Below are 25,544 nucleotides of genomic sequence, written 5' to 3' on the forward strand. Positions count from 1 at the left end.
TTCACAGTAATTTCTTCTAACAGACCACACAATTGGACTCCAATAATGTGACCTGTAAGTGAAGCTACCCTATAAAACTCTGGAAATAATTGTGAGTTGCTCAAGGTTGTTTCCTCTCGGCAGTGTAAAGGCATATTTGACTGTAGTAACCTTTATCCACAAGAGACCTTTAGATCTAGAATATAACAAGTTGTAAAAGCAGCAGATTTTCTAAGGGTTATAGGGTCATAAGTAATGCAAAAAGGTGCAACAACATAAGTTTGATTTAAAAAATGCACATGATTTGATAAAATGTCTGGTTAATAGAAAGACTTGGATGACTCTGCAGTTAGGTTTGTAGTATTATTATGATTTAGGTAAGGTTCAGAATCATACCATTTTCCTTCTCGCAGGTAATCAATGCAGCCCTGACCTTGGCCGCACGCCCTCAAAGCAAGGTTGCTCAGGACAACATGGATGTTTTCAAGGACCAGTGGGAGAAGCAAGTACGCATCCTGACTGAGGCCGTTGATGACATCACTTCTGTTGATGACTTCCTGTCTGTTTCAGGTAAAATAGAATAGCCCAAAACTTTTAAGGATTTATGATGATGATGACCATTGAAATGCATCATCACAGTCTTGTGAAAAGGGTCCATTGCTGTTATATTTATGTTTTTTAAGACCACCGTTGAGTACTTGCTGTCTGGTGGTGAATTGGAAATCAAGCAACCATTCTGTATCCATACTATTAAAACACTGTAAGGGTTGAAACGCTTTCCAAGCATAGATTTTTTTGAATGTGAACAGCCATCATCCTCCACTTGATGTCTAGACTCTCCACCCTGAGTATAGCAGTACAATATAGCCATGTCTGTTTATCCCTCTTTATAATGGACACTCTAAAATGTCAGCTGCCTCCACCATCAAGATCCCATTATCTCGAATAGGAATGTCCATCCAATATAAATGTAAATGGCCATATAATTCAACATAAATATGAACAATTATGACCCTTTGCATGTGTAGCCTTGCATTGAAACATTGTTCACACTGTATTGCTATTTTGTCCACAGCTCAAAGTCTTCTTGTTTGGCATTAATGAAAAAGATTATTGTATTTACAATGGACATACACTTAGTGCCAGTTGCTGTTTCTATTTAGCTTCACTTGAGCATTGGACTTTATAAAATAACAAGTTTTAAACACCTTTTCTTGCCATTAATATATTGTATAATGTGAATACATACTGAGAGGTTTTCTCTGATAGTTCACCCATTTTTGCTTTGGACAAGATAATAGTGTTTAACTTAAGTGTCTCATCTTGTAATTACTTTATAAATTGAATTCTTTATTTCTCACAGTTCTTTTCTTTGCAAACGAGGCACGCCAACTTCTCAGTCTCACCTTCTACCTCCGCAGAAACTGGCTGTCCTCTCCCTCGCCTTCTCTTTTTTTTCCATATTATGTTGGCTGAAGTGTAGTATATCCTGTCTGGATCCCGCACAAAAACTATTAGAATTAATACTGTATACTCGAACTTTAGCCAGAGATTTCAAGGCAGGGATTATAATAAGTCAATACTAAATACACAACAAATAAGTGAATGAAATCCTGGATGTTGTGGGCCAGATCTTTTGTATCTCTGACAGGTCTATGTGGGCTGTATGAAATGAAGCAGGAGGTAATATTGGTATTCAGCCCACCGCCTGTTGTCCAGAAACTGGTGTAGTGCATTCCAGTTTGGAAATATTCTCCTGCAAACCTGTGAATAAAACATGTCAGGACTCAACAATAAGGATTTTTTTATTATTATTGTTATTCTCAAAATGCTGGCCTGGTCAGGCCAGTATTTCAGATTAGCACTTGCCCTGCCAACATTTTCACTGGACACGAAAGAAATATAAAATTTTTGCAACATATTATTGTATGGCTGAGAAAGAAAATATTTGGAAAGCTGGCATGGACATGCATTTATATATATATATATATATATATGATCAGTCAACGCAGTACACATTTACAATGCAGCACTGGGCCAATGTGGCATGTGACAGATCTGTCAGCTGGCCTGAAATGCTATCACACTGGCCTTGGGCCATCCTTATTGTTGAGCCCTGCATGTGCTTTTGTAGAATTCAGATATAATAGATTTTTTCTGCTTGCAAAAAAAATCAATTATATGTAATTTCTTTCACAGGAAAGTTGTAAACAGAATGTTTTGAATGAGGGAATCATCAATACTTTGACATGGAAAAGGAAATTAAAGTGTAAAGGCTGAACATATTTCTAGTAATAGTGCAGATGTGCTATACCATCTGAACAGCCAAAGTCTCTTAAAAATATTTTTTTAGTAAAGCCTAATTTCAAACTTTATGCTTAATTTATTGTTCTTCAGCGGCATTGCAAACAGATCAGCTTATAGATCAGTCAAGGCAATGCTCTTTTGACCTGTTGCCAGAAAGAAAGGAGAAGATAAACAAAGCATTTTTGTAAGCTACTTAAAGAAGGATCTTATCAGAATGGAGACAAATAACACCCTCATTAAGAAACCAGTGTTTGTTTAGATCCACCTAGAGATGCATTTTGAAAGCTGCTGGTCTGTTGTCTTGCAAGTAGTTCTAGAACAATGTTAGAGCGCATGCTGTAAAATATTCAGTCTGTTTTCTTAAAGGTGTTTATTAATATTCAGAAAATACTGACCATTAAACTAATTAGTTTATGTTGGAATTTAGTTTTCTTTGATTTTAACAGTTGAATTCTTAAAGTACATAACAATAAAAACTGGGATGTATTTGATGTTTTTTTTTTTTTTACTTTTTATACTAGGTTAGGTTTATCTTTAGCATTAATCTCCAGTGCATTAAAACAATTCAGATTTTAAAGGGACTACTGTTCTTGGACAATAGTGACATTTGAATGTGTTTTATTTCTCCACAGAGAACCACATTCTGGAGGACGTGAATAAGTGCGTGATCGCCCTGCAGGAGGGGGATGTGGACACGCTGGACAGGACAGCAGGCGCGATCCGGGGCAGAGCCGCTCGTGTGGTACACATTATCAATGCTGAGATGGAGAACTATGAACCTGGCGTCTACACCGAGCGTGTTCTCGAGTCCATCAAGCTCCTCTCTGAGACCGGTGAGAACAAAGATCACACACGCACCTGGTTCCTGATCTTGTCTCATGCTCACTAAGGCATGAACTTATGGTAGAGACGGGGACAGATGGACAGAGGAGACCAGGAAGCTTATGGAAGAAGGAAGTTAGAGGAGAGAGGGGTGGGCAGACGAGAAAAGATGGTGAGGCCGGAGATACCACCTGTTCCCTCCTCTGGCACTCATCCTTTGCGCATTCATTTTTCATCTGTTTTCCCCCAACCCCTCCACCTTTGACAATCTAGTGCCAGCTTTCAGGAGGTGGCAATTTAGACACTGACAGACAAGGCCGAGGGCCAAAACATACTAAGTAATGCAGAGATTTGTGCATAGCCCTCCCTTGGCTTTCAAGACACAATATCTGACAGGAAGCAAAAAAGGCTGCCATCTTAGGTGTTAATGTGCGGGAAACATCTCGCCTGACACTTTTTTGATGTAGTTGTTCCGTCTAAATGCACTTCTACGATTGTTTGGAATCAACAAATGGAGGGTGGCGGGAAAATGAGCACTCAAAATATTATTCTGGCGGCGGCGCTTTGTCCTGCCTCCCTTGTTGTGTCTAAAACATTACATTAGACTATTTTGACAGCCGGCTTTGTTTAGAAGAGCGAGCGGAATATGAGAGGAAGAAAATAACAGTCGGGCTTTCATGGTTGATACTGCAATATTTTTGTTATTATAAAATTACCACTTTAATCCTATTATTACCTCTAGTTTGACAGGTAAGGGCAAAAAAAACAATGAATATTTGTGATGTATGACCAACTGAAGGTATAAATGGATTCATAATGTGTCCAAAATGATTCTTCTCATTATCTTCCATTTAAAATATTTTGTTCCTTCGCATCACTAGAATATTTAAATGAAGCATTTAGATTTTCCAGTGAAAAAATAGCATTAAGGCCTAAATTAAATCGCAAAGTGATGTGATATTGAGTGGTCTGGTGGTTAGACCTTATGTAATAATCACCTTACACTCAAATCCGATCCATAAGGTCAGAAATTGAACCATATTCAGATCAGATTGTGTTTGCATTGTATCCTGATTTGCATTGTTTCTTTTTGCACTGTCAGTTGGTGCAATTTAATCTTAGTAAAATCACATCATTCAAACTTTAAATTGGATTTCTATTAATCCACGTTGGAGGGCATGGAGAGCTGGAGAGTTGGTACCACCATCTGTGTTACACTATGAGTCACATGTACTTCATGTAACTTATCCGCTAAAAAGTATGAAACATTTAATTCACCCTGCATTTCATCTGCCTCCTGATCCGGGGCCTATTAGAGACTTAATGAGGACCAAACACTAGCATTTCATTACTGCCTCCACTCAATTGAAAATAAACCGCCTACCTTTGTCTTTTTTTATATACAGATAGCACAGTCTTTTCCGGAAATCACAAGTTGAACATTTAATGCTCGCTCAGCTTGAATGAGAAACTGTTCTGCTAGTTGCTTCAGCAGAACCAAGAGAAATATCTGCATGCTCGATTGAGAGTGATAATTGAATTGTGAAAGGGCTGGACGCCCAGACTGGCTCTCATCTTGTCTGTATTCACTTTGATGAGGTAGTACTTTTCATTTCATTTAACTTTTTCTCTGTTTCCGTCTTTGTTTAGAGATGATGGTGCCACCAGGGCTGTTGTCAGAGAAAGGGGCGACTGGGGAAGTTGTTCCAGGTCTTTTGATGAGAGGCACCCACTGAGTTCCTCTGTCATATAGCTTACTCATTAGGCTCAGGGGAGGGAGGGCCACCCATAAAAATTTAGTCCCATGCCCCGTGAATTTAAGTGACAGCCATGGTGCCACCGCATAAATGGAATTGAACCATAAAGCATTGCGGCATTGATTCTTCTAGACCTTTCATTATTGCACAAGACTTGGCACGCAAAATGTCAATGAATTTTTGAAAGTTTGCAGGTTTAGGCCAGACGTAGCATTGGGGTTGGGGCTTAGCAAATTAGCATATTAGAAGTGAATAGCATCTGAACGTGTTTTCCATTTCATTAAGATGTTTGCCACTCAGCTAAGTGGCTTGAATAATGGAGAAAATGTACAGGCATAGTGTTTCAGTGAGCAATTGGAGTAAAACAGCAGGTACTGGTCTGTAGTTTTATGTCACGACAGATGTAATTTCAATCACTCACAACAAGTAAAAACTAGCTGTTCCATTTCCTCAAAAGTGTCTAGTTTCCTATCAATTTCCTAAACTTTTTGGTGTAGTTTTGCCTAATTAAAATATAGCAAAATTTATACAGTTTTTTCCCCCCACTAAAGCAGTGTAAATATTACAAAAGTGGATCTGGTCCGAAGCTCTATAAAGATACGCGGCTAAAGGACCTTCAGCACACAGTGCTCACGAATCTCCAATCGTGTCCTTGAGCTTGAAAATCAATAGTCTAATAGCAAAGCTGAGATGACTTTCCCCTCTCTCTTTATCCTTTCCATCCTCTTCCCGATCCAAACTAATCTTCATGCGGGAAAAATTACCCCATCATTAAGGTTATGCTCAGGCCCCCAGTAGATTAAAAATGAGAAATATGGCTGATGTAATAGTGCCAAGTAGAAGGCAGCAGTAGCAATACTGTCATGGAGTATGGCAGAGTGAGTAGGGCTTATGCCAAAGGGTGACCATGCAGAGATGAAATATGGCCACCTAATCACTGCCCTCCGTCTAACACACACACAGACTCACACATGATTTTTAAGGCAAATATAGTGTTTCACTGACAGGTTGAAGGCCGTGTTTGCACAGGTACCAAAAACAGCAATGATTTCATACAGCCAAATGACCCCACAAAATCTTTTACCTCAGCATGTCACGACCCAAGAGTCTGCACGGTGAGACACAGGAGGCAGCATCACATAAAAAAACAACAACAAGGATAATAAAATTAGAGTCCAGCAGTTTGTTTTTGAAAAAGAAAATGCGGATCCTAAAGAAAGGGCAGTACTACTGTAACTAATTCTACAGCCTAAGGAGCAAAATGTAAATTAAACCAAAGTACAAGTGACCTTATTGTTGTGGAAGGAATTTGTCCTCCATTTCAAATTACTCGCAGTGTTTTGTAAGACCTATTAGCATTAGGAATGTCTCATTGCGTTTTCAAGTATTTCATTTTGAGCCCATTAGGCTGGTATGACCTCAGCCTCTCAAACAGAAAAACCCAGTTTGAGCATGTTTTATATAATTCACCTCAACGCTTTCGCAAAAACACCATTTGAAGGCTCATAGAAGAGATCTGACTGCTTGCTTTATCTGGAGTTAAACACTTTAAGAAAATAATCCCTTCCAACATGGTTTTTATTAGCTCCTTTCATCATTTCTCACTGGTCTGAGTTAAATTTGCTCCTCACTAGCAGCAACTTTACTCATTAATGGCTTGAAGAACATTTAAATATTTCTATTTAAAAGTCACAGCAAAATTCCCTAAAGCTCATTTTACGCCTCTCCAATAAGTGGATTAAAATGAATTAAATATGTGTTAAAGCAAGATGGGGTTAGAAAGAAGAAAGGAAATCAAATAAAGAGTCTTTACCGCACCTTTTTGAATGTTTTGCATAATTTTGTATTCCTTATGTGTTCATTTGAAATTTAAATCGGAGCTTGGCCATTTAAGAAGGCAAATAGGCAAAATGGCTGTCAGAGAGGATCAATCTCAAGTCGGATGCCTGCAATCAAAACCATCATGAAAAATCACAAGACCGGTCTTTTCCTGGAGATCTGCATCCGCTATTATTTTGAATGGCTCTCTGGGCTTTGATTCAGTTAGATGGCTGAAGACAACACTCTAGAATTTTCCTGTCACAAGAGTGTCCTCACAAGACCCACCTTCCCCACAGAGAAGTGTATCTTGGGTCATAATATCCTAGTTCCTGGCTTTTAAAAATCTAGAGACCTTCCCCTTCTTGATATATTTGTTGAATATTTCAAGAGTATCACTTTGGAGCTTGCTCAAGGGTTTAATACGAGGCTTTTTACTGTGCCCATCTTTTTTTCATCATCCACCAAGTGGTCCCGGGCGTTTGATGTGAACGTGACTTGATGTCAGGGTTATATATCACAATACGCTCTCTCCTCCACCGGTGACAGTGCCTTGGAAACGTACCACTTTTCCTTCACTTTGGATATTACCCCCGGCGTCAGGTCCAGAGGTTGAGCTTGAAACAGTGGGCTGCACAGCACAAAGCAATGTACTTGTTTTGTACAATCGAACTGGAGACATTAAATCATCAACCCTATTATTTACTCTGGACTCACCGAGGTTTAAAGCTTAGGATTCATAATAAGGTAGTCGGAGCCCTCTAAAATGCTATTAACATTACATATTGACATTTCACAGAAATTAAATTTACTTAAAAGTCTCAGTTCGCTGTCATGATGCAGCATTAGCCGTAAGTATTTTGTCAAAACGGCTACACCAAGGGTAAGTGGTCCAAACACATTTGTTGAGTGTAAACGCTGAAATACGGCTCATCATAAAAACAGATCAAACTAATGTCACATTAGTAGACCTTTCGCAACCCTCCAGCTGCACTCAATCAATGTCTGTCAACATTGTTCGTACTCTGCTCCTGTCTTTCTCAAACAATCCCTTATTGCAGCCAGCATTTAGTGCCCATTACTGAGGAACAAGACGCAGGCTGAATTGAAGTAGAGAGCAAGACCATGTCATTTTTTATTATTATTATTCTTTTTTTTTTTTTGTCTGCCCGCTTGGGGTGATGTGGTGTCACTGAGGCCTTTTATAGAGTCGCGCTGCCTCGGCTCACCGATGGTCATGTGTTCCCAGCAAGGTGAAGTGGTTAATTGGCAAACGTAGGGCGCCTCTTCCACATATTTTCAGGGTGACATTTTCTCGTCTTCCTCTCCCGCTGCTGTCCATGTCCTCAGGCCTGACTGACAGGGAGGAGACGGCAGAAATAGATGCGCCTGCCTGAATTTCGACACTTAGCTTCTTAAGATCACATATTCTCCATTTTTCTCACCTCTCACCATGTCTTTTCTCTGATATGTTTGGCACCTGAGGGGAAGGCTGGCTTTTGAGGGATGTATGTAATCCTTTTTTTGAAAATGTTTTTTCTGTGTATCTGTCTTCCTGTTTTCGCTTTCTCTCAGCCTCTTGCTCAACTCAACCCTCTACTTCCTTCTTTTTCCACCAGTGATGCCGCGCTTTGCCGAGCAGGTTGAGGTCGCCATCGAGGCTCTTAGCACCAGCCCCCCGCAGCCATTCGAAGAGAACGAGTTCATCGACGCATCTCGCCTCGTTTACGACGGAGTTCGTGACATCAGGAAAGCAGTCCTTATGATAAGAGTGAGTACCATACAATATAGAGCACCGCACTAAGTCCTTGCTCTTCACAAGTGGGGCTTTCACTGTGCTTGTTGCCCCAGTGATTTGTGTGATAAATAACAAAACAACACACCGAACACATTTCATATGAAAATAAAGTTGAAGGTTATGACTTCATCATACAGAGCCAGGGTTCTCAACTGAAAGGTCTGCAAACATAATGGATATAAAAATATATAAAGTTTTCTTAAAAAAAAAAACTATTTGGGTGAACATTAAGTAATGGAATACAATCCCAAGCTTTTGAGGCCAGGGACCAATATATTGATCCAATAAAAAGAACCATTTATAAGATTGATTTTACAAAGAAAACATATTTCCAAAACTAAATAGTTGGCTTTAATATTGTCACTGTAAGAACACATTTTTTTACATTTCTCTTCAGGTTTATAATTAAATTTAAAAAAAAAAATTAAGAAAAAAAAATTGAAAAGTAAAATAGCTCTCTTTTATATATAGTGAAACAAAATAACTTTGACACCCCTAAAACAAATAATTTTGTACCATGATAGTAATTTAATATAAGTTAAGGTTGCTAACAGAAGTTGTTAGTGTTTGTAGAAAAATCTAGCTTTTTTATGTTAGAGGTCCCTGCGTCTGTAATGGTTGAAAATCCCTGATATAGAGGACAAGTGGATGGACTACATTGTGAATTAAAGTGGTCATGAACTGAGAAATCAAATTTCCCTTGATCTTTTGCCATCTTTTAACAGGTCAATGTACTATACGAACATCCTATAAGTTTCAAAACATTTCGTTTAAAAACAGCTTATACTAAAACCAAGCTCATAAACATTTCAAAATGTGCCACTTTATGATGTAATAGTGAGGTGAAAGCCCACCTCTGCTGGAGAAAATGAACTTCTGCTCTTACATCATTGCCTCTTTAGTCACACCCACCGATACGTAGTTGTAGTAGGAGTTAGGAAATACTAGACAGAACCATACAAATGTCATTACAAGATTACAAGTCACAGTGTAGAGTAAGTTGTAAAAAATTGCCTTCCTTATCAGACGCAAGCGTTGTTGCGTCATGTCACAAATCTATTTCTATTTCAGGACAGAAGCTGCACAAATGCTTGGAGCACGTCAGAAATAAAACGGGACATCAGTTTACTGTTAGGGATTTGTAGTGTCAATCCATGCCGCATTCAGGGTAGACAGAATCGTCGATTATGGTGGGTTCTGTTGTATATAGTTGCAGCTATTTGAAAAAGTTATCAAAAATATGCAAAAAATCGAATTATGCAAAAATATCAAATTATATATCCTAATGGTTTTTGGCATAAAAGAAAAATCGATAATTTTGACCCATACAGTGTATTTTTGGCTATTGCTACAAACATACCTGTGCTACTTAAGACTTGTTTTGTGGTCTAGGTTCACATATACTGAGTATGTTTTTAACTCAAATGACCGATGTTGTTTTCAGAGTACATCACATCAGCATGTATTTGTTGACCGTTCTGCAGAGGCTCAAAAACAGGATGGAAAATAGCCTATTACATATAAATAATGTTTTTAAAAATGTAAAATCACACTAACATTATAAGTGAACCTCAGAGAACAGTATAAAATAATAAAAAATGCAGTTCATGACCCTTTTAAAGCTACAAGTTAAGTCCTTGGTACACAATAAGAATATGTTAGAGAGTTCTTTTGTTTCTGCCTTCGCCTGTTGTATATTTTCTGTTTACCAAGGTTCAATATGACTAACAAACACTTGTCTTTTTGGTGCAAAAAGACATTTTCTAAAATGCCTTCCTCCGTGGAAGCATCAAGCAATATTGCACTGTGTTATCTGTAAATAACGTCAAGCTGAGCTTGGAGATGGTTTGGAACAGAGTGATAATTGTAAATAGAGATCCTACTTATTTTTACTTACATATTGATTCTCCGAACCACCCCCCGCCCCAAAAATGAATCACAAGCATAGATCATACAGAGCGTGTATGCTTTCTGCTGCCTAGAAAAGCCATTGCTGTCGCCATGTGCTGGTGGCTGCTTTCAAGATCTGAAATTGTACAGCTCCCAGAGCAGTGAAATGAAAGTACCAACACGTACACATATTTGTCAAGGATTGTATCCCACTAATCAAACCAAAATGGGTTTGCGCACAAATGTACTCCCCTACTTTAATGCCTGTGTGAAATCTCTATCCACTGGGACCTTCATTAAAACACATAACGAAGAAGACTTTGACACTTTGAGATAAGTTACTTAACTGTTTCAATCAATAGTATATCTAAATCGATAGTTAGTGGCTGAAACAGTGGTGGCTGTCAAGATCCACTGTTGTTTCTTTGTCTCCAATTTGCTCATTAGTCAGCTAGTGGGACTGATGTTGAAACTACTGGTAGGCAGAATCACAAACAGATCACATCGAAACTCTGAAAAACCTAGAGGCCTTTCCCCCTTCACATATTGTTTGATCCCACTTTAAGAGGGAACTTCTTTTTATATTACTCACAAGAAAGCCAAAAGGGAACTGAAGAACAATGATGCAAGTCACTTGTAACTCAAACTGTGGGACGAATGAATTATTTATCGAGATTTGACTGGTTTAATGGTTGACACGTCTTTATGTTGAATCAGAGGTCCTTCGGCCCTCGTTGTGTGGCAATGCACAGCCGCTCATGACGTCTGTCAAATGTTGTGTCCCAAATTGTCACCAAGCTGGAGCTCTAGGACAAAGGACATCGGCACTCTAGTAGAGTATGTTTAAAATATAGATGTAAAGTTTAAGCAAGGCGAAAAAGTTGTTGACGACAGAAACCCACAAGTTAATGTCTCTCCAGACTAGTTTTCAAACTGAAAGTGAAAATGAAAATTAGGAGACTAGAAAGGAACAGCTCACTCAAGAATGAATCATTTACTGTATCAACTGTAATCCCAAACCCTGTATGTGCAAAATGTGAATTTTAGATAACACACTGATTGTTCTTTTCTAATAAATAATAAGAAAAGGAATATTTTTTAATTGACTTAAGTATTTATTTTTCAATTAAATGCCACAAAGGTATTGTGTGGTGACAAGAATGATCTTTTTTTTAATTCAGACTCCAGAAGAGTTGGAAGATGACTCTGACTTTGAGCAAGAAGACTATGACGCCCGTAGCCGCACCAGCGTCCAGACAGAAGATGACCAACTTATTGCTGGACAGAGCGCAAGGGTGAGTGACTCCTACGTGACACATGAACAACATCTCCTGTTCCTGCTGTCATTTCCAGCAGGTTTACTCTCACAATACAAAGCACTTATCACTCCACTGAGCGTGTCTGCTGTAAAATTACATCTAGTCTCAGAATAACAAGAGGGCCAGTCACTCAAGTGCATGCACACAACAATATGTCTTTCACTTTTTCAACAACAAAACATTATTTAGCCTCTGCTGCAAATGATGGTGTGAATGTTTTTGTAGATTTTCTTGCCTCAGTGCTCAACACTGCAAGTATAAAATATACATCCTGTGATGATTACATTTTATATCGGTTCTGTCGCATGGCATCTAGGAGCTCTATTTTTTTTAATATTTAACATAGCAGGGATGCAGACGTGTGTGTTCAAATCCTCCATATATGAACATTTTTGTCCCAGTTTAATCAAAACACTGCAGAGACTAACTGTGAAAATAAGGCTTTATTGAAACCTATTGAACTTCCTACGTAAGGGCATTTTAAGACATCTTACACTCACGGGGGCAGTACCTTTTCAAAAGGTACACTTTTGTACCTTTTAGGTACTAATATGTACCTTTAAGTGACCAGCATGGATCCTTTAGGTACAAAGGTGTATCTTCAATAAGAAGAAAGCTATCCTATAATACACAAACAAGATGGTGAGCAAAGCAAGAGAAATTTTATTTGTAGTTCTTCAATACATCAAGGTAGAAAAGAAGTCTAATAAAAAGGCATTTTAACTTGACCTTTTATCTTTGCAACAGCTAATATTGCATAAATAAATTGGGAGTCAAGTCTACATGGGACGTCACATTGCTCACAGTCGAGTTGCTGCCTATGTAGAATGTTCAGTCACTTACAAAGTTTTATTTTGAAATGTAGGTTTTGAAACAGAACCTAGATAAGCTTCAATATTTAACATAGCAGGGGAGCATGCTCCCATTTCCAGCAGAAAATTCTTCATACAAGAATCATTTTGGTCCTAGTTTCGTAAACTCTCTCTGCAGAGACTGTATAGTAGTGATTGCAAATGAGACTTCTGGCAATGTCACCCCCTTAGTGTGTCTGTGTCAGCCGGCGTTTGACGGCAGAGCTCACTGGGGTTCGAGGCTTAATCCACATTAGTGCATGTGTGAATAGTGCACAGTGGGCTGCTTATGAGACATTACAAGGATATCAGTATGTAGCCGTGGAGCACCGCTGACATTCACACGCAAATACACACCATAACCCTGTTTGATACCAATTACTCTTGAGAAGAAATTATCTTCCATGAATGAGAGGAAATGATCATTTGTAGAGAAATAGAAGACCAGGCTAAAAGAAATGCTGCTGTGGAGAAGAAAAACAGGGTCATTTCTTGAGAACAGCAAGAAATTGACAAAAAAAATGACCGTGGAAAAACATTTTGCTCAGTGTAAACTCGGTTCAGTGGAGTTCAAGTGGCGTCTTATGGGTAGATGCCGAATGTTACATTGAGTTAATGTGTTTTTTGCAAATCATATATGCGTGTCACTACTGTTATATTGACATAGTCTGTGACTTCAAGTTTTATGGATTTTGATTTCTCATGAGAGAAATAAGAGCAGCCATTTGTTCAGTGACTCACACTTTCAGACAGACACTGCTCTATCTCTTAGCTCCATGATAGGATAACAGTGCTGATAGGTCAGCCATAAAATTGAACTCCGATATCTAGGCCACTTTATTTCAAATGAGAAAAATTAAAAAGCTTTTCTGAGGGATTTCTAATCCAGAGGCGCACACACGTACACGCAGACATTCAGCACACAATATGAGTGTGTTGAATGAATCGGCACCGGTGCGTATGGGGAAGGATTTGTTGGAGCATTAAGCTGCCTGCACCCTCGCTTGTTATCGGTTAGGAGCCAGAGAGATTTGGGATAAGTGAATTCTGAGCAAGGCGAGAGGAAGAAATAGGCTCTCTCTCTTCTATTTACCTTCTTTCCATACATCACATCCACTTTTAGGATCTGAGGAGTTGGGATTAACCAAGGAGCAGCAGCTCATTAATTCTGATTGGCTGCTTCAAAGCCGTGCAAAGAGCTGATTGGCTCTTGGGATGGGTATGTTTCTGATTGGATGCACAGATGGTAAAACAGTGCGGTAATCACTTTAAATTTAAAAGGTGAACTTTAAATGAGCTTTAATCATAACCAAGCAAGCATATATTTACAATATATTCCTTTCAAACGCTTTGCTATATCAAAGGCAGTGAAGGATACATTTATGCGGCCAAAAAATGCTTATCCTTATAATTTTTCGGACACAGCCACCATTGCATCAGCCCTCTATTTGAAATGCCCAGGAGTGCACGCTATCTGAAAATAAATCATTTTCATCTTTTAATCACATTTTCTCTGAGGACTTCTTTTCTTTTTAGTGTGTAATTGCTTGTTAAATAAACAAGCAAAAAGCTACAAATCTTAAATGAGCAGCTGGCTCTTAATTAGCTCTTATGTTATGACATCCTTTGGCTATGATGGCGTATCTCCACTAAATTCAAACAAAACTGCGGAACAGATCATCTCTGACTTGTCGAACTACAAATTCCGACTTGCACGGCACAGACGTTTGCGAAACCCATCTTCTTCAGTAATCACGCACTTAATGGCATCCAGAGTCCCCTGCTTCGGTCCGGTTCGTCCACCCGCTCGGATGGAATGTTGAACAAATGCATAATTCATTGACTGGTGTAAGAAGTGAGGTAATTATACATTTATCTCACAAATAATACTGCGCCTTAACGGTGCCTGTGACCTTGCAGAGAGATTAATGCCCTTTCGGACTGGCTCAGAATCGCTACGGAGCGAGAATTTATTCCTTGACAAGGAGAGAGGGAAAGAAAAGAGGATGGATTTTCTCTTTATGAGCATGAGATGTCATGGGGTTCCAGAAGGTCTTATGATTAAGTGTTAAGTTTCGAAACCTTATACGGAGGCATTTCAGTGGGGTTAAACAAAGTCAACCTAAATGGAGGGTACTTTCTTTTCAAACTTTTAACCAGAAACAAGGGCACGTGTTGCGAAAAAACTATTGTGACGTGTTTAATTGATCTTCATCTTGTGTCATATCATCACCCTCCATAGGCTATCATGGCTCAGCTGCCTCAGGAAGAGAAGGCCAAGATTGCCGAACAGGTGGAGAGTTTCAGGCAGGAAAAGAGCAAGTTGGACGCTGAGGTCGCCAAGTGGGACGACAACGGAAACGACATCATCGTGCTGGCCAAGCAGATGTGTATGATCATGATGGAGATGACTGACTTCACCAGGTACATCCATCCACGTCAACAATAAGAAGGCTGGAAACATTTAAATAGACAACATCTGAAGGAGAATCTTTCTGAATCCCTACAAATTAGGGATTGACAAGGACATCAATTAAATGGCTTTAAGGCTATTATACAAAAATATTTGACAAGAATGCAGTGATCGTGATAGTGAACTGCTTGTGTTTCTTTAATTTCCTCTGATTGGGGATTTGCTAGCAGGGTTTGCTTGCTTTCTGTGCAGCTTGTGTCCTGTCCGTTTTGAGGAATCAGCTAATAGAGTAACAATCTGGGTTTTTGTGTTACTGCAGAGGCAAAGGCCCTCTGAAGAATTCCTCTGATGTGATCAATGCCGCAAAGAAAATTGCAGAGGCCGGATCCAGAATGGACAAGCTCGCCCGTGCCGTGGCTGACCAGGTCAGAATACCCTTTTTTCCCCATTTGTCCTCCTCTATCTATCTCTGTGACGATGTGAGATCAAAGCCCTGGGTTGTGTTTAATATAATGAGCTCCTATGAGGTGTTAAATTTATTATTAGATGAGCACCATCTTCAGAACCTGCTGACTGACACTTTTGAACAGTTAATCATCTGTACTCCTTGCAAAGAAAAGAAAGGCTAAGGATGTGCCCATGAGCATGTCAGTGTGCATGTGTTGATGGCAGCTACTATATCAAGCACCATCTTCGTTCATCCTACTACTGCACTTTCATGTTCTTATAAAATATTATGCACTTTTCTAAGTCATAGTTTTATTTGCTCATAATTAGGTAACCATATAGGTATAGATTCTGAAATCATTTGTGTTCCGGATCATCTGCAGAGGCTTGATTGTGAATTTAGTGATGTAAAAACATGATGTATAGATAAAAATTAGAGTAATTTGAAATTTAGGGAAATGGGCAAACCTGTTTACCACCTGCCCAATTAGGTGAAAAGACAAAATTGGTATTGAGAGCTGAAGGAGTTGCAAGGTTGCTTGTGGTTTCAGTCAGCATTTCAGGCAAAATGGTGAGTTATGACTGACTGGTCAAAGCAGGTATGAAGTCAGCTTTGTTGCTGTCCAACTGACAGGTCATGGTGAGAGACAACCAAGAGATCACAAGTAACCAGGGGTGCAACTGTTTTGTGTGCGGACATGTTTAGACCTCTGTCTTTGGTATACAACAGTAATGAAGTAAGGGCACATGACAGGAAGCGAGAGTATTACAATGAAAGTAAAGCAGTCAGTCAAGTTTCCATTATTTAGTAAACAGATTTCCACTTCAATAAAAAAAAATATATGTCTGTCTGTATGTATGCATGTATGTATATATATATAAATTAATGCAAAGAAAAAAAGAATGTTTTGTTATAGTTTTTGGGACTATATATATATATATATATATATATAAGGATTTCTTTTTATTTTTGAAAACACACAAGTTTTGTTTTTACCATTATTTGGATAAATATCTAACATCAAACTGTCTACATGAGGAAGTTTTGATCATGGTATGCCAAACCTTTGTTTTCATAACATGAGACACAAACAACGCTTCATACAATTTTGTTCATGTCCCATCTTATTAGGTCAGACCTTTTAGACATATTTGCATTACGCTGGCTCGTTCAGCAGTAGTGGTACATAACATTTTATGTCCGACTGTGAATACAATCAGCTTACCTGCTGTTAACAGGATGCTAAAACTAGTCATCTGAACAAACAGGCTACTTCTGCTTTCTCAAGAAAGTCGATCATTCTCAAGTGTTTTAAACCTTGTCAGTTTAAACATTAAAGTGTTTTGATCCAAGATAATGCTAAAGACATTTCAGTGCGGTACTCGCATGCCGTGAAAAAAAAAGAGGCACAGCTCGGACAGGACGTAAGTAATTCTCACTAATTCTCAGTTCTCTTTCACATCTTCTTGAGCAAATGCTCACAAAATTATGTCAGAATGACTCTCTTGACCAGTATCCACGTACACACATTATTGTTTTCACCCCAAAACAGCAGGTTCACAACTTCTCCCAACAGTAACAGTATTCCCGCATAAGCAATTAGACTTATTATGGGCTCAACAGTCCTTTCAAGTTTGCCTTTCTCCATTTCAAAACAAGTCTGTGTTCAGAAAGTAAAGAAATGCTTATATAACTTAAATGGGCAATAGATCAAACCAACCCCATGACTTCACATAGTGATATTGCAAGATGGCAGCGTCCTTGCTCCAAAAGCTTTACCCAAACATCTTTTTTCTTTAAAATAGTTACATTAGTCATATTTTTAATTAAAGTGGGATACTGAATAATGTAAAGTTGACTGACTGCTTGACTTCCACTTTAAGAGAGAAAATAAAAGGATTTAGACTAGCATGCTGGAAGTTGTCAGTGCTCGGTGGAGTCACGCAGGTAAAGTCGCAGGCATTTAGAAAAGCTTCAAAACTACTAATTTTTCCTTAATGCCACTTCCTAAATTAGAATTTGGTGAAAAAAAGTACAAATAAAAAAAAAAAAAATATATATATATATATATATATATATATATATATATATATATATTACATTTACCAATCCTTTTTACATTTGTTTTTTGGTACTACAAAACAGAAATGACCCTTTTTTTGTCATCAATACTGGGATACAAAAAGCCTGAAACCTGCTGTGTCACCACTGGCCAGGCCTCATGTTGTTTTTGTTGTTTTCTTGCCGTATTTCTTTTCCCTTAGATAAAGGGAAAAGAGTGAGGGGGAACCTGATCACAATGCTGATCAGAGTGTAATCCTAGTATACAAGCACATTGGAGATGGCCAGACAGTTCCTGCTTTCCAAAACAGAACACCTCTCCTTTCAGGCCATTGTATTCTGCCCATAACAGCAATCCATCCTCTCTACTGCCACACATTGTGTTTGTTGGGTAGTCTGAACAGGTGGCTTGACTTGTCCCTTAACAAACCTTTTTCCCACTAACACAGTATTTACATCTAATGGCCATCTGGGGTTTTCAGGACGCATCAAGGGACTGTATTCATTTCAGAAAAAAAAAATCTCAGAGTAGGCGGTGTAAAACAGAACCGGGTGCTCAATAATCAAGCTGCTCCGCGGTTTCAATTCAGAAACAAAAGCCATCACAGGATATGCTTCATTTACTGTATATAAAGCTTTGAATGTTTTGGTGCACAATAATTTAAATGTAAAATGGTAGAATATTGTACAGCTGTGGCAGTCAAAAATAATGCTAATTGCAACTAATTATATAACAGTAACAGTAGACTTTAAAAATATCTGGCTTGGTTGCAACTGGAAAGAAAATTGGAATATGACTACTACTGCAGTTTAACTGATTTTAACTGATTTTTGTTTCAAAGCAATTTTGATGGGATGCAGAAGTAGAGGACTGCAGTAGAGGACTGCCAAGCTGGGTCGCAGTGGTGTGTGCGGTCATGACAGCAGTCAGCTCTCCTCAGAAACAGACTCTTAAAACTCCTGTAACTGGTGCACTTGACATGGCAGACCTAAAGCTGCTGGGCCCTGGAGGCGAGAAAAGGGTTCTCCATTTCTCTATTTCCCCCTTGCCATCCTCCGGCACAGCGAGAGGTTGCCTCCTGAAGAGAGACACTCGATCGCTAAACGCTAAGGACGTTACAGCCGCTCAGCCGTGTCAAAGATAAAGCAGCTTCAACAGTTATTAAATGTGTCTCATCAGTCTTTTTCACTCAAAGTTCATGTGACGCTAAGGGAGAAAAAAATTGTAGCCAACTATTTAACAGTTTCTGACAGGACTTATTACTTTATGCAAAGTCACAGAGTTAACCGCTGTGTTAGAAGTGTGTCAAAACGGTAATCTTGTCTTGACATGCAAGGTGCTGTATGTCCAAAATTATTATTTTTCCAAAAAGTCTTAACGTTAAATGGAAATTGCTCAACTATGGCTTCGAATGGGAGCCAGAAACTGCACAGGAGTCTATGCACTGCATAGAAAGAATCTTTATGTAGTAAAAATAGACAACCATTTTCTTATTGACAAATTAGTTTGATATTACATTCTTCACATTACAGTTTTGACATGTTAAAGAAGAAAAAATGCAACAGATCCAATTCTCAGATAGATATATTTGGAGGATGGGCATATGCTAACAAATTTAGGATTTGTGTGCTTACAAATAGTCAGTGTTGGGAAGGTTACTTTGGAAATGTAATAGGTTACAGATTACAAGTTACTTGATTTAAAATGTAATAAGTAGTGTAATTTTTCAATTACTTTATAAAAGTGATGTAACTTATTACTTTTAATTACTTTTTGATTACTTTTCTAAATTTCGAATATTTTCAACCGTTATTCATTTTGAAACATTTAAACCAGGCAGAGTTAATCTTACAGTAGCACTCAACTTTGATTATTTTCAAATAAAAAAATATATATGTCTGTATGTATGTATGTATATAAATTAATGCAAAGAAAAAAAGAATGTCTTGTTATAGTTTTTGGGACTATATATATATATATATATATATATACACTTTCGAAATCCTTCATCACTTGAATTAAGTAAGGGATAATATACATATTTATTTTGTGGTAACAACTGGCTACATACATCAACAATATTATCCCACTTATTACACAACTGCTTCATAGATTATTTAGATGTTTAGGTCAAAATTATTAGACACGAAACACTGATCTGAGTTGAAATATTTGAACGCAAAGCTTCCATGAAGAAATCAGTTGTTGGCAAACGGCAAGTTCAAAATAGACATTTTAGGTATAGAGTGCAGTCTTACCAGTTTTCTTACACAACATTTCACCACATAAATAATTAAGGAAGTAGTACTAGTTTGTTAGTTATCTTATAATCCATTACAGTGTACAAAAAAAAAATGGCAGCAGCTGCATTTGTATGAATCAATGCAATTTATGAAAGAAGTCAATTAAATCTGTAAGTGGGGGTGAGTGTGTGAAAAAATTCAGATGGAATCCCCTTTGTAATCGCTGGCATTTTTCAGAAGTAACTGTAATTTAATTACACGTTTTCTCAGTAACTGTAACTAATTACAATTACATTTATTTTGTAATTAAATTACGTAATTCCGTTACATGTAACTAGTTACTAATAGTTATCTAATCTGTGAAAAGTCAGTTGAATGATATAATAAAGCCAAATAATGTAAAACTGGTCTGATCTCAATGCGAAGTCTGTACACATTACCAACTCTATTATGCCAAAGTCCTGGCTTATGAATATTAAGTAGTTTGTGACTGCAGGAAGGTTACACAGCAACATAATCATGACCTAATTACTATTCATGAGATAAGCAATCACTGTGTCATGACATCAGAAACAGTCCATGCATCTCTACCCACCGGCTTCAAAACATTTAAATGAAATTATGGGTGTTTTATTTACTGTAACATGGGCTGATGTCCATTATAAAATGTTTCCTTGAACCCTCAGGGATGAAAAGTGCTTTCCATTTTATTTAGCTTGTTTACTGTTGTGCTTTATATTTATGTGTACAGTGTTCCTATTAACAAAATAAACAGTCATGATGATAGCAGGAGATTTACAAATGAGTCTACTTTAGTCAATATGTGATGATGACAAAGCCCTGAGTCATCCTCAAGATGGAGCTAATTTCATCTTCAGTCATCATCGCTTCACCCTCCTCACCTCATATTTGCTCTACACAGTGAATATGTAAAGGTCAAGTCTCTGCTATGTATTCCTATCTCTTTTAGTGCCCGGACTCAGCCTGTAAGCAGGACTTGTTGGCGTACCTCCAGAGAATCGCCCTCTACTGCCACCAGCTCAACATTTGCAGCAAGGTCAAAGCTGAGGTTCAGAACCTGGGGGGAGAACTTATTGTTTCAGGGGTAAGGCAATTTTGGGCATACGTATTTTAGTTCAATCACAAAGTATGACAGAAAAAATCTGTTGTCTTGTTACTTATAAACACTAAATAATGAATAAATACTTATTTCATTTCTTTGTCAAATGTACAAAATTAGCAGGGGATCAAATAATTTTCCCTTACTGTACACTACCAGTCCAAAGTTTTTGAACAGTAAGTTTTTTTTTTTTCTTTTTCAAAGAAGTCTCTTCTGCTCACCAAGCCTGCATGTATTTGATCAGGTTTCTTTAATGAATAGAAAGAACCATTTATGTCAAATAGAAATATTTTGTAATATTTTAAATGCCTTTATCATCACTTTATGATCAATTTAAAGCATCCTTGCTAAATACAAGTATTATATGTATAATATATAATCTATAATGTTACAACAGCTTTTTATTTCAGATAAATGCTGATCTATAGATCTTTCATTAAAGAATCCAGAAAAAAATGTATTCAACTGTTTTGAACTTTGACAATAATCATAATAAAAGATGTTCTTGTACAGCAAATCAGCATATTAGAATGATTTCTGTTGGATCATGTGACACTGAAGACTGGAGTAATGATGCTGAAAATGTAGCTTTGATCACAGAAATAAATTAGATTTTAAAATACATTCAAAAAGAAAACAATCACTTTAAATAGTAAAAATATTTCAAAATTCTACTGTTTTTGCTGTACTTCGGGTCAAACTAATGCAGGCTTGGTGAGCAGAAGAGACTTCTTTAAAGCACATTAAAATCTTACTCTTCAAAAACTTTTGACTAGTAATGTAAACATGGGAAAACAGCAACACAATTTATTTGAATACTGTGCATTAGGACCAAAATACAGCATTATTATTTAATTCCATACATAGCTATAGTAATCATCAAAAGACACTTACTTTAATATTCTCTTCCCTATTTCTGTAGCTGGATAGCGCTACATCCCTCATCCAAGCGGCCAAGAACTTGATGAATGCAGTGGTCCTCACAGTCAAGGCCTCCTACGTGGCTTCCACCAAGTACCAGAAGGTGTACGGCACGGCAGCGGTCAATTCCCCGGTGGTGTCCTGGCGCATGAAGGCCCCGGAGAAGAAACCCCTGGTAAAGAGAGAGAAACCCGAGGAGTGCCAGACCCGTGTCAGACGAGGCTCGCAGAAGAAACACATCTCCCCCGTCCAAGCCCTCAGCGAATTCAAGGCCATGGACTCCTTTTAACTCTGCACCACAGACACCCAAAACTCCTCCTCCTTCTCTCTTGATTTCTTCTCCTCTCCTTGTTACGGCTTATTTTCTTGGAGCTGTATCTTGTTCCATGCAGCGACGTGTGTGTATGTGCCCAGTAAATGTCTGTGAGTCGGAGGGTTTGGCCACCCATCCTCTTCGAACCAAATTTCACTGTAAATGAGAAACAAACAAACTTGTGAGGGAACCGTTTACAGTGCAGGCTGCGGTACAATTCATGTGGTGTTCATTCTCGCTGACTGGCCATATATACACAGAGATATTAAAGAATATAATCTATGGTATAGTAGTGTCAGCCCTAACCGAGGCAGAGGTGCTGCTTTCCTTCCTAATGATTTTTTTTATCATCATTATTATTATTATTATTATTATTATTATTTAAAATGAATATGACCCATAGTAATAGGAATAACTTATGTTGAAACGATTTTCTTCCTTCTTCCCAGTTATCCATATGGTGACCTGATGCACTAGTTTTTGCATTTAAAATCCATTTCTTTAATTATATTATTGTATCACTAACCATGGCAGCCAGGTTGGCTATAGTATTACATTTAGAAAAGGACTAGTTGTGTGGTTTGCGCAGAGACTAGTAGAATCCTGCATACCTTTATAGTCCTGATTCTCTAATAAACCTTGCAACTGTGTGTGTGGAGTTGAGTTATTTGCAGTTATCTGTTGCATTCAGCTTCATGATGGACAACAAGTGACCGCTGCACCAGCACCTGATGTACTATATTTGATGGCACAAACACATTTTCTAATTAATGAAAGGTACTTAGTGTGTTTAACAAGCAAGATCTTCTATCAAGCTCATATCCATCACCAAACAAGTTTTGTGTTTGCCACACGCCGCGTTCTTGAATTGCTTATCCGTGTCCGTAAACATTTTTGGTAAACGTGGTAATCACAAATAAAAAGTTTGTTGTTGGTGGGTAACTTTGAGATGAAACATAAGCACCGGTTTTAATAATTCATTCTGAGTGAATACTAAGAATCTGAAGTTAGCATGAAATGAAAATAAGTCCTATATATTTTCTGAATGCACATTATAGATTTTATTGTGAACAGATCACTTATGCATATGTTTTTTTTTTACCTTACCTTTTGATATAAGTTCTCTTGAGTGACGTTGACAGGATTTCTTTAATCATTTAGCCTGCTTAAAAAAAGAAGTTCACTTCCAGAACATAAATTCACAGATATTTTGCTTACCCCCTTGTCATCCAAGATGTTCGTGTCTTTCGTTGTTTAGTCATAAAGTAATTATGTTTTTCCATGTAGTAGACTTCCATGGTGCCCACGAGTTTGAACTTCCAAAATGCAGTTTTAATGCAGCTTCAAAGGGCTCTAATCCCAGCCGAGGAAGAGGGGTTTAGCGAAACTATCAGTTATTTTCTAAAAAAAATTGACAATTTATATACTTTTTAACCTCAAATGCTCATCTTGTCTAGTTCTGTGTGTACTCTGTGTATTACAGTTTGACGGTTAGAGTATGTCGAAAAACTCCCATTTGATTTTCTCCTCCAACTTCAAAATTTTCCTACATTGCTACAGAAGCTTACAAAGTAAACATGCAAAGGAGATCAAACACCCTTTTCAAAAAAATTGGAGGAGAAAATGAGATGGGATTTTCAACATACTCTAACTGTCTTGAACTGGAATACACAGAGTGTACGCAGAGCTAGACAAGAATTTGAGGTTAAAAAGTATATAAATTGTTAATTTTTTTAGAAAATAACCAATTATTTCGCTAGATAAGAATCTGCTTTCTCAGCTGGGATTGTTTAGAGCCCTTTGAAGCTGCATTTTAACTGCATTTTGGAAGTTTAACCTCGAGGGCACCATAGAAATATACTATATGGAGATAAATCCTGAAATGTTTTCCTTAAAAAACATAATTTCTTTACGACTGAAAAAAGAAAGACATAAAAATCTTGGATGAAAAGGGGGTGAGTAAATTATCTGTAAATTTTTGTTCCAGAAGTGAACTTCTCCTTTAAAGGGATAGTTCACCCAGAAATAAAAAAAATACCCCATGATTTACTCACCCTCAGGCCATCCCAGTTGTATATGACTTACCTCTTTTAGATAAATACAATCAGAGTTGTAATTAAAAAAAAAAAAAAAATCCTGGCTCTTCACAGCTTTATAATAGCAGTCATTAGTCATTGGTGGTTGAGATTTTGAAGCAAAATAAAGTGTATAAATCCATCATAAAATGTATTCCACACAGCTCCAAGGGGTTAATAAAGGCGTTCTGAAGTGAATCGATGCATTTGTATAACAAAAATAATCTCTAGCTTCTTGTTCATGAGTGAGTGGTGTTCCAGTGGATGATAATTTTCATTTTTGGGTGAACTATCCCTTTAAATTCGAACTAAAAGCTTGCATTAAGGTATGTTTACACAACAACAATGCAGTAAAAAAAAAAAAAAAAGTTTTTCCCTTTGCGTTTTTTTTTTTTTTTTTTGAGTTTTGAGTTTTGAGTATAGACAAAGTTGTGTCAAAAAAGATCCATAGCTACCTCAATTTCATCATAATAGGAGTGAAAAGCTCTTTAAAATGCATACATTTAATAATTAAATAAACTAAAAAGTCTGCAAAAACTGATTATATTAGGAATGGCAATTCGGTGCGAGTGTCTCGAAAGGTTCACAGTGTTCATTTTATGTAATTATCTCAGGGCTACCATTTGCTGACCAGGATGAGAGAAACAAGCCTCCGGCTCACAGTCCAAGCCTCGTTAACAGGATTTTTCTTTTTTTGAACTGACAAGAAGGTAAGTCCGTCAATGCCACACTGCGACCCCCTCCTGACTTCATGTGTGCTTAAGAGTGTCCAGCCATTTCTCTGGGATTAATACAGTGACCTGCGCCTAATGAAACTCATTGCCAAAGGATTAGCTGCAAGACTGCTGCGCCAATATCTGCCATTTACCTTAATTAAAATCTCCTTTAGCCACCACATATGTCACAACAGAGCATGGAGACGTCAAGACGTTGTTTTGTGTTTGATAGTTCAGCTGGATTTTGGAACTAACATGCAACAGAAACAATATCCACTGCATAAATCTAAAAGGTAAATTTTTGGGGCCTCTTGCAGCATCACAAGAAAAATAACTGTAATGTTGCCACCAATCATGTTTAGAGTGGCTCTAGTGTCAACAATGCTGTCATAATGCTGACTGCTGATGGCACTGCAAGAACAAACTGTCCCAAATTCTTCACTAGTGGCTACAGAGAGACCTAAAAAGCATCAAACCGAAACATTAATGTTTGAAAAAGTAAAAATGTCTTTAGTAATAACAGTAAATTGTTTAATTACAAGTAATACTAAACCTATGGTATGTGTATGTTGTTAATTAATATTTCTCACTATTTGTGTATTAAACTGCAAAAAATGTGACCAAATTGCTTAATGTGAAATATGAAAATTTAAAAATAGACTATAAGTAAACGATAATATACATCCAGCCGG

General features: G+C 37.7%; 1 protein-coding gene across 1 annotated transcript in view; it reads left to right on the forward strand.

Annotated features, from left to right (window-relative positions):
* The window catches only part of ctnna2 (catenin (cadherin-associated protein), alpha 2), a 509,795-nt gene extending 487,084 nt beyond the window's left edge, over nucleotides 1-22,711 (forward strand). The window contains exons 11-18 of the mRNA XM_073841829.1: nucleotides 393-549; nucleotides 2,919-3,119; nucleotides 8,303-8,454; nucleotides 11,553-11,666; nucleotides 14,784-14,965; nucleotides 15,274-15,379; nucleotides 20,678-20,812; nucleotides 21,750-22,711. Of these exons, the coding sequence (XP_073697930.1) occupies nucleotides 393-549; nucleotides 2,919-3,119; nucleotides 8,303-8,454; nucleotides 11,553-11,666; nucleotides 14,784-14,965; nucleotides 15,274-15,379; nucleotides 20,678-20,812; nucleotides 21,750-22,037 (1,335 nt within the window). The 3' untranslated portion in view covers nucleotides 22,038-22,711. The remainder of the gene's footprint in view (nucleotides 1-392; nucleotides 550-2,918; nucleotides 3,120-8,302; nucleotides 8,455-11,552; nucleotides 11,667-14,783; nucleotides 14,966-15,273; nucleotides 15,380-20,677; nucleotides 20,813-21,749) is intronic.
* Nucleotides 22,712-25,544: the final 2,833 nt, after the last annotated feature.

This window comes from Garra rufa, chromosome 6 (assembly GCF_049309525.1).
Source record: "Garra rufa chromosome 6, GarRuf1.0, whole genome shotgun sequence".
NCBI classification, from domain to species: domain Eukaryota; kingdom Metazoa; phylum Chordata; class Actinopteri; order Cypriniformes; family Cyprinidae; genus Garra; species Garra rufa.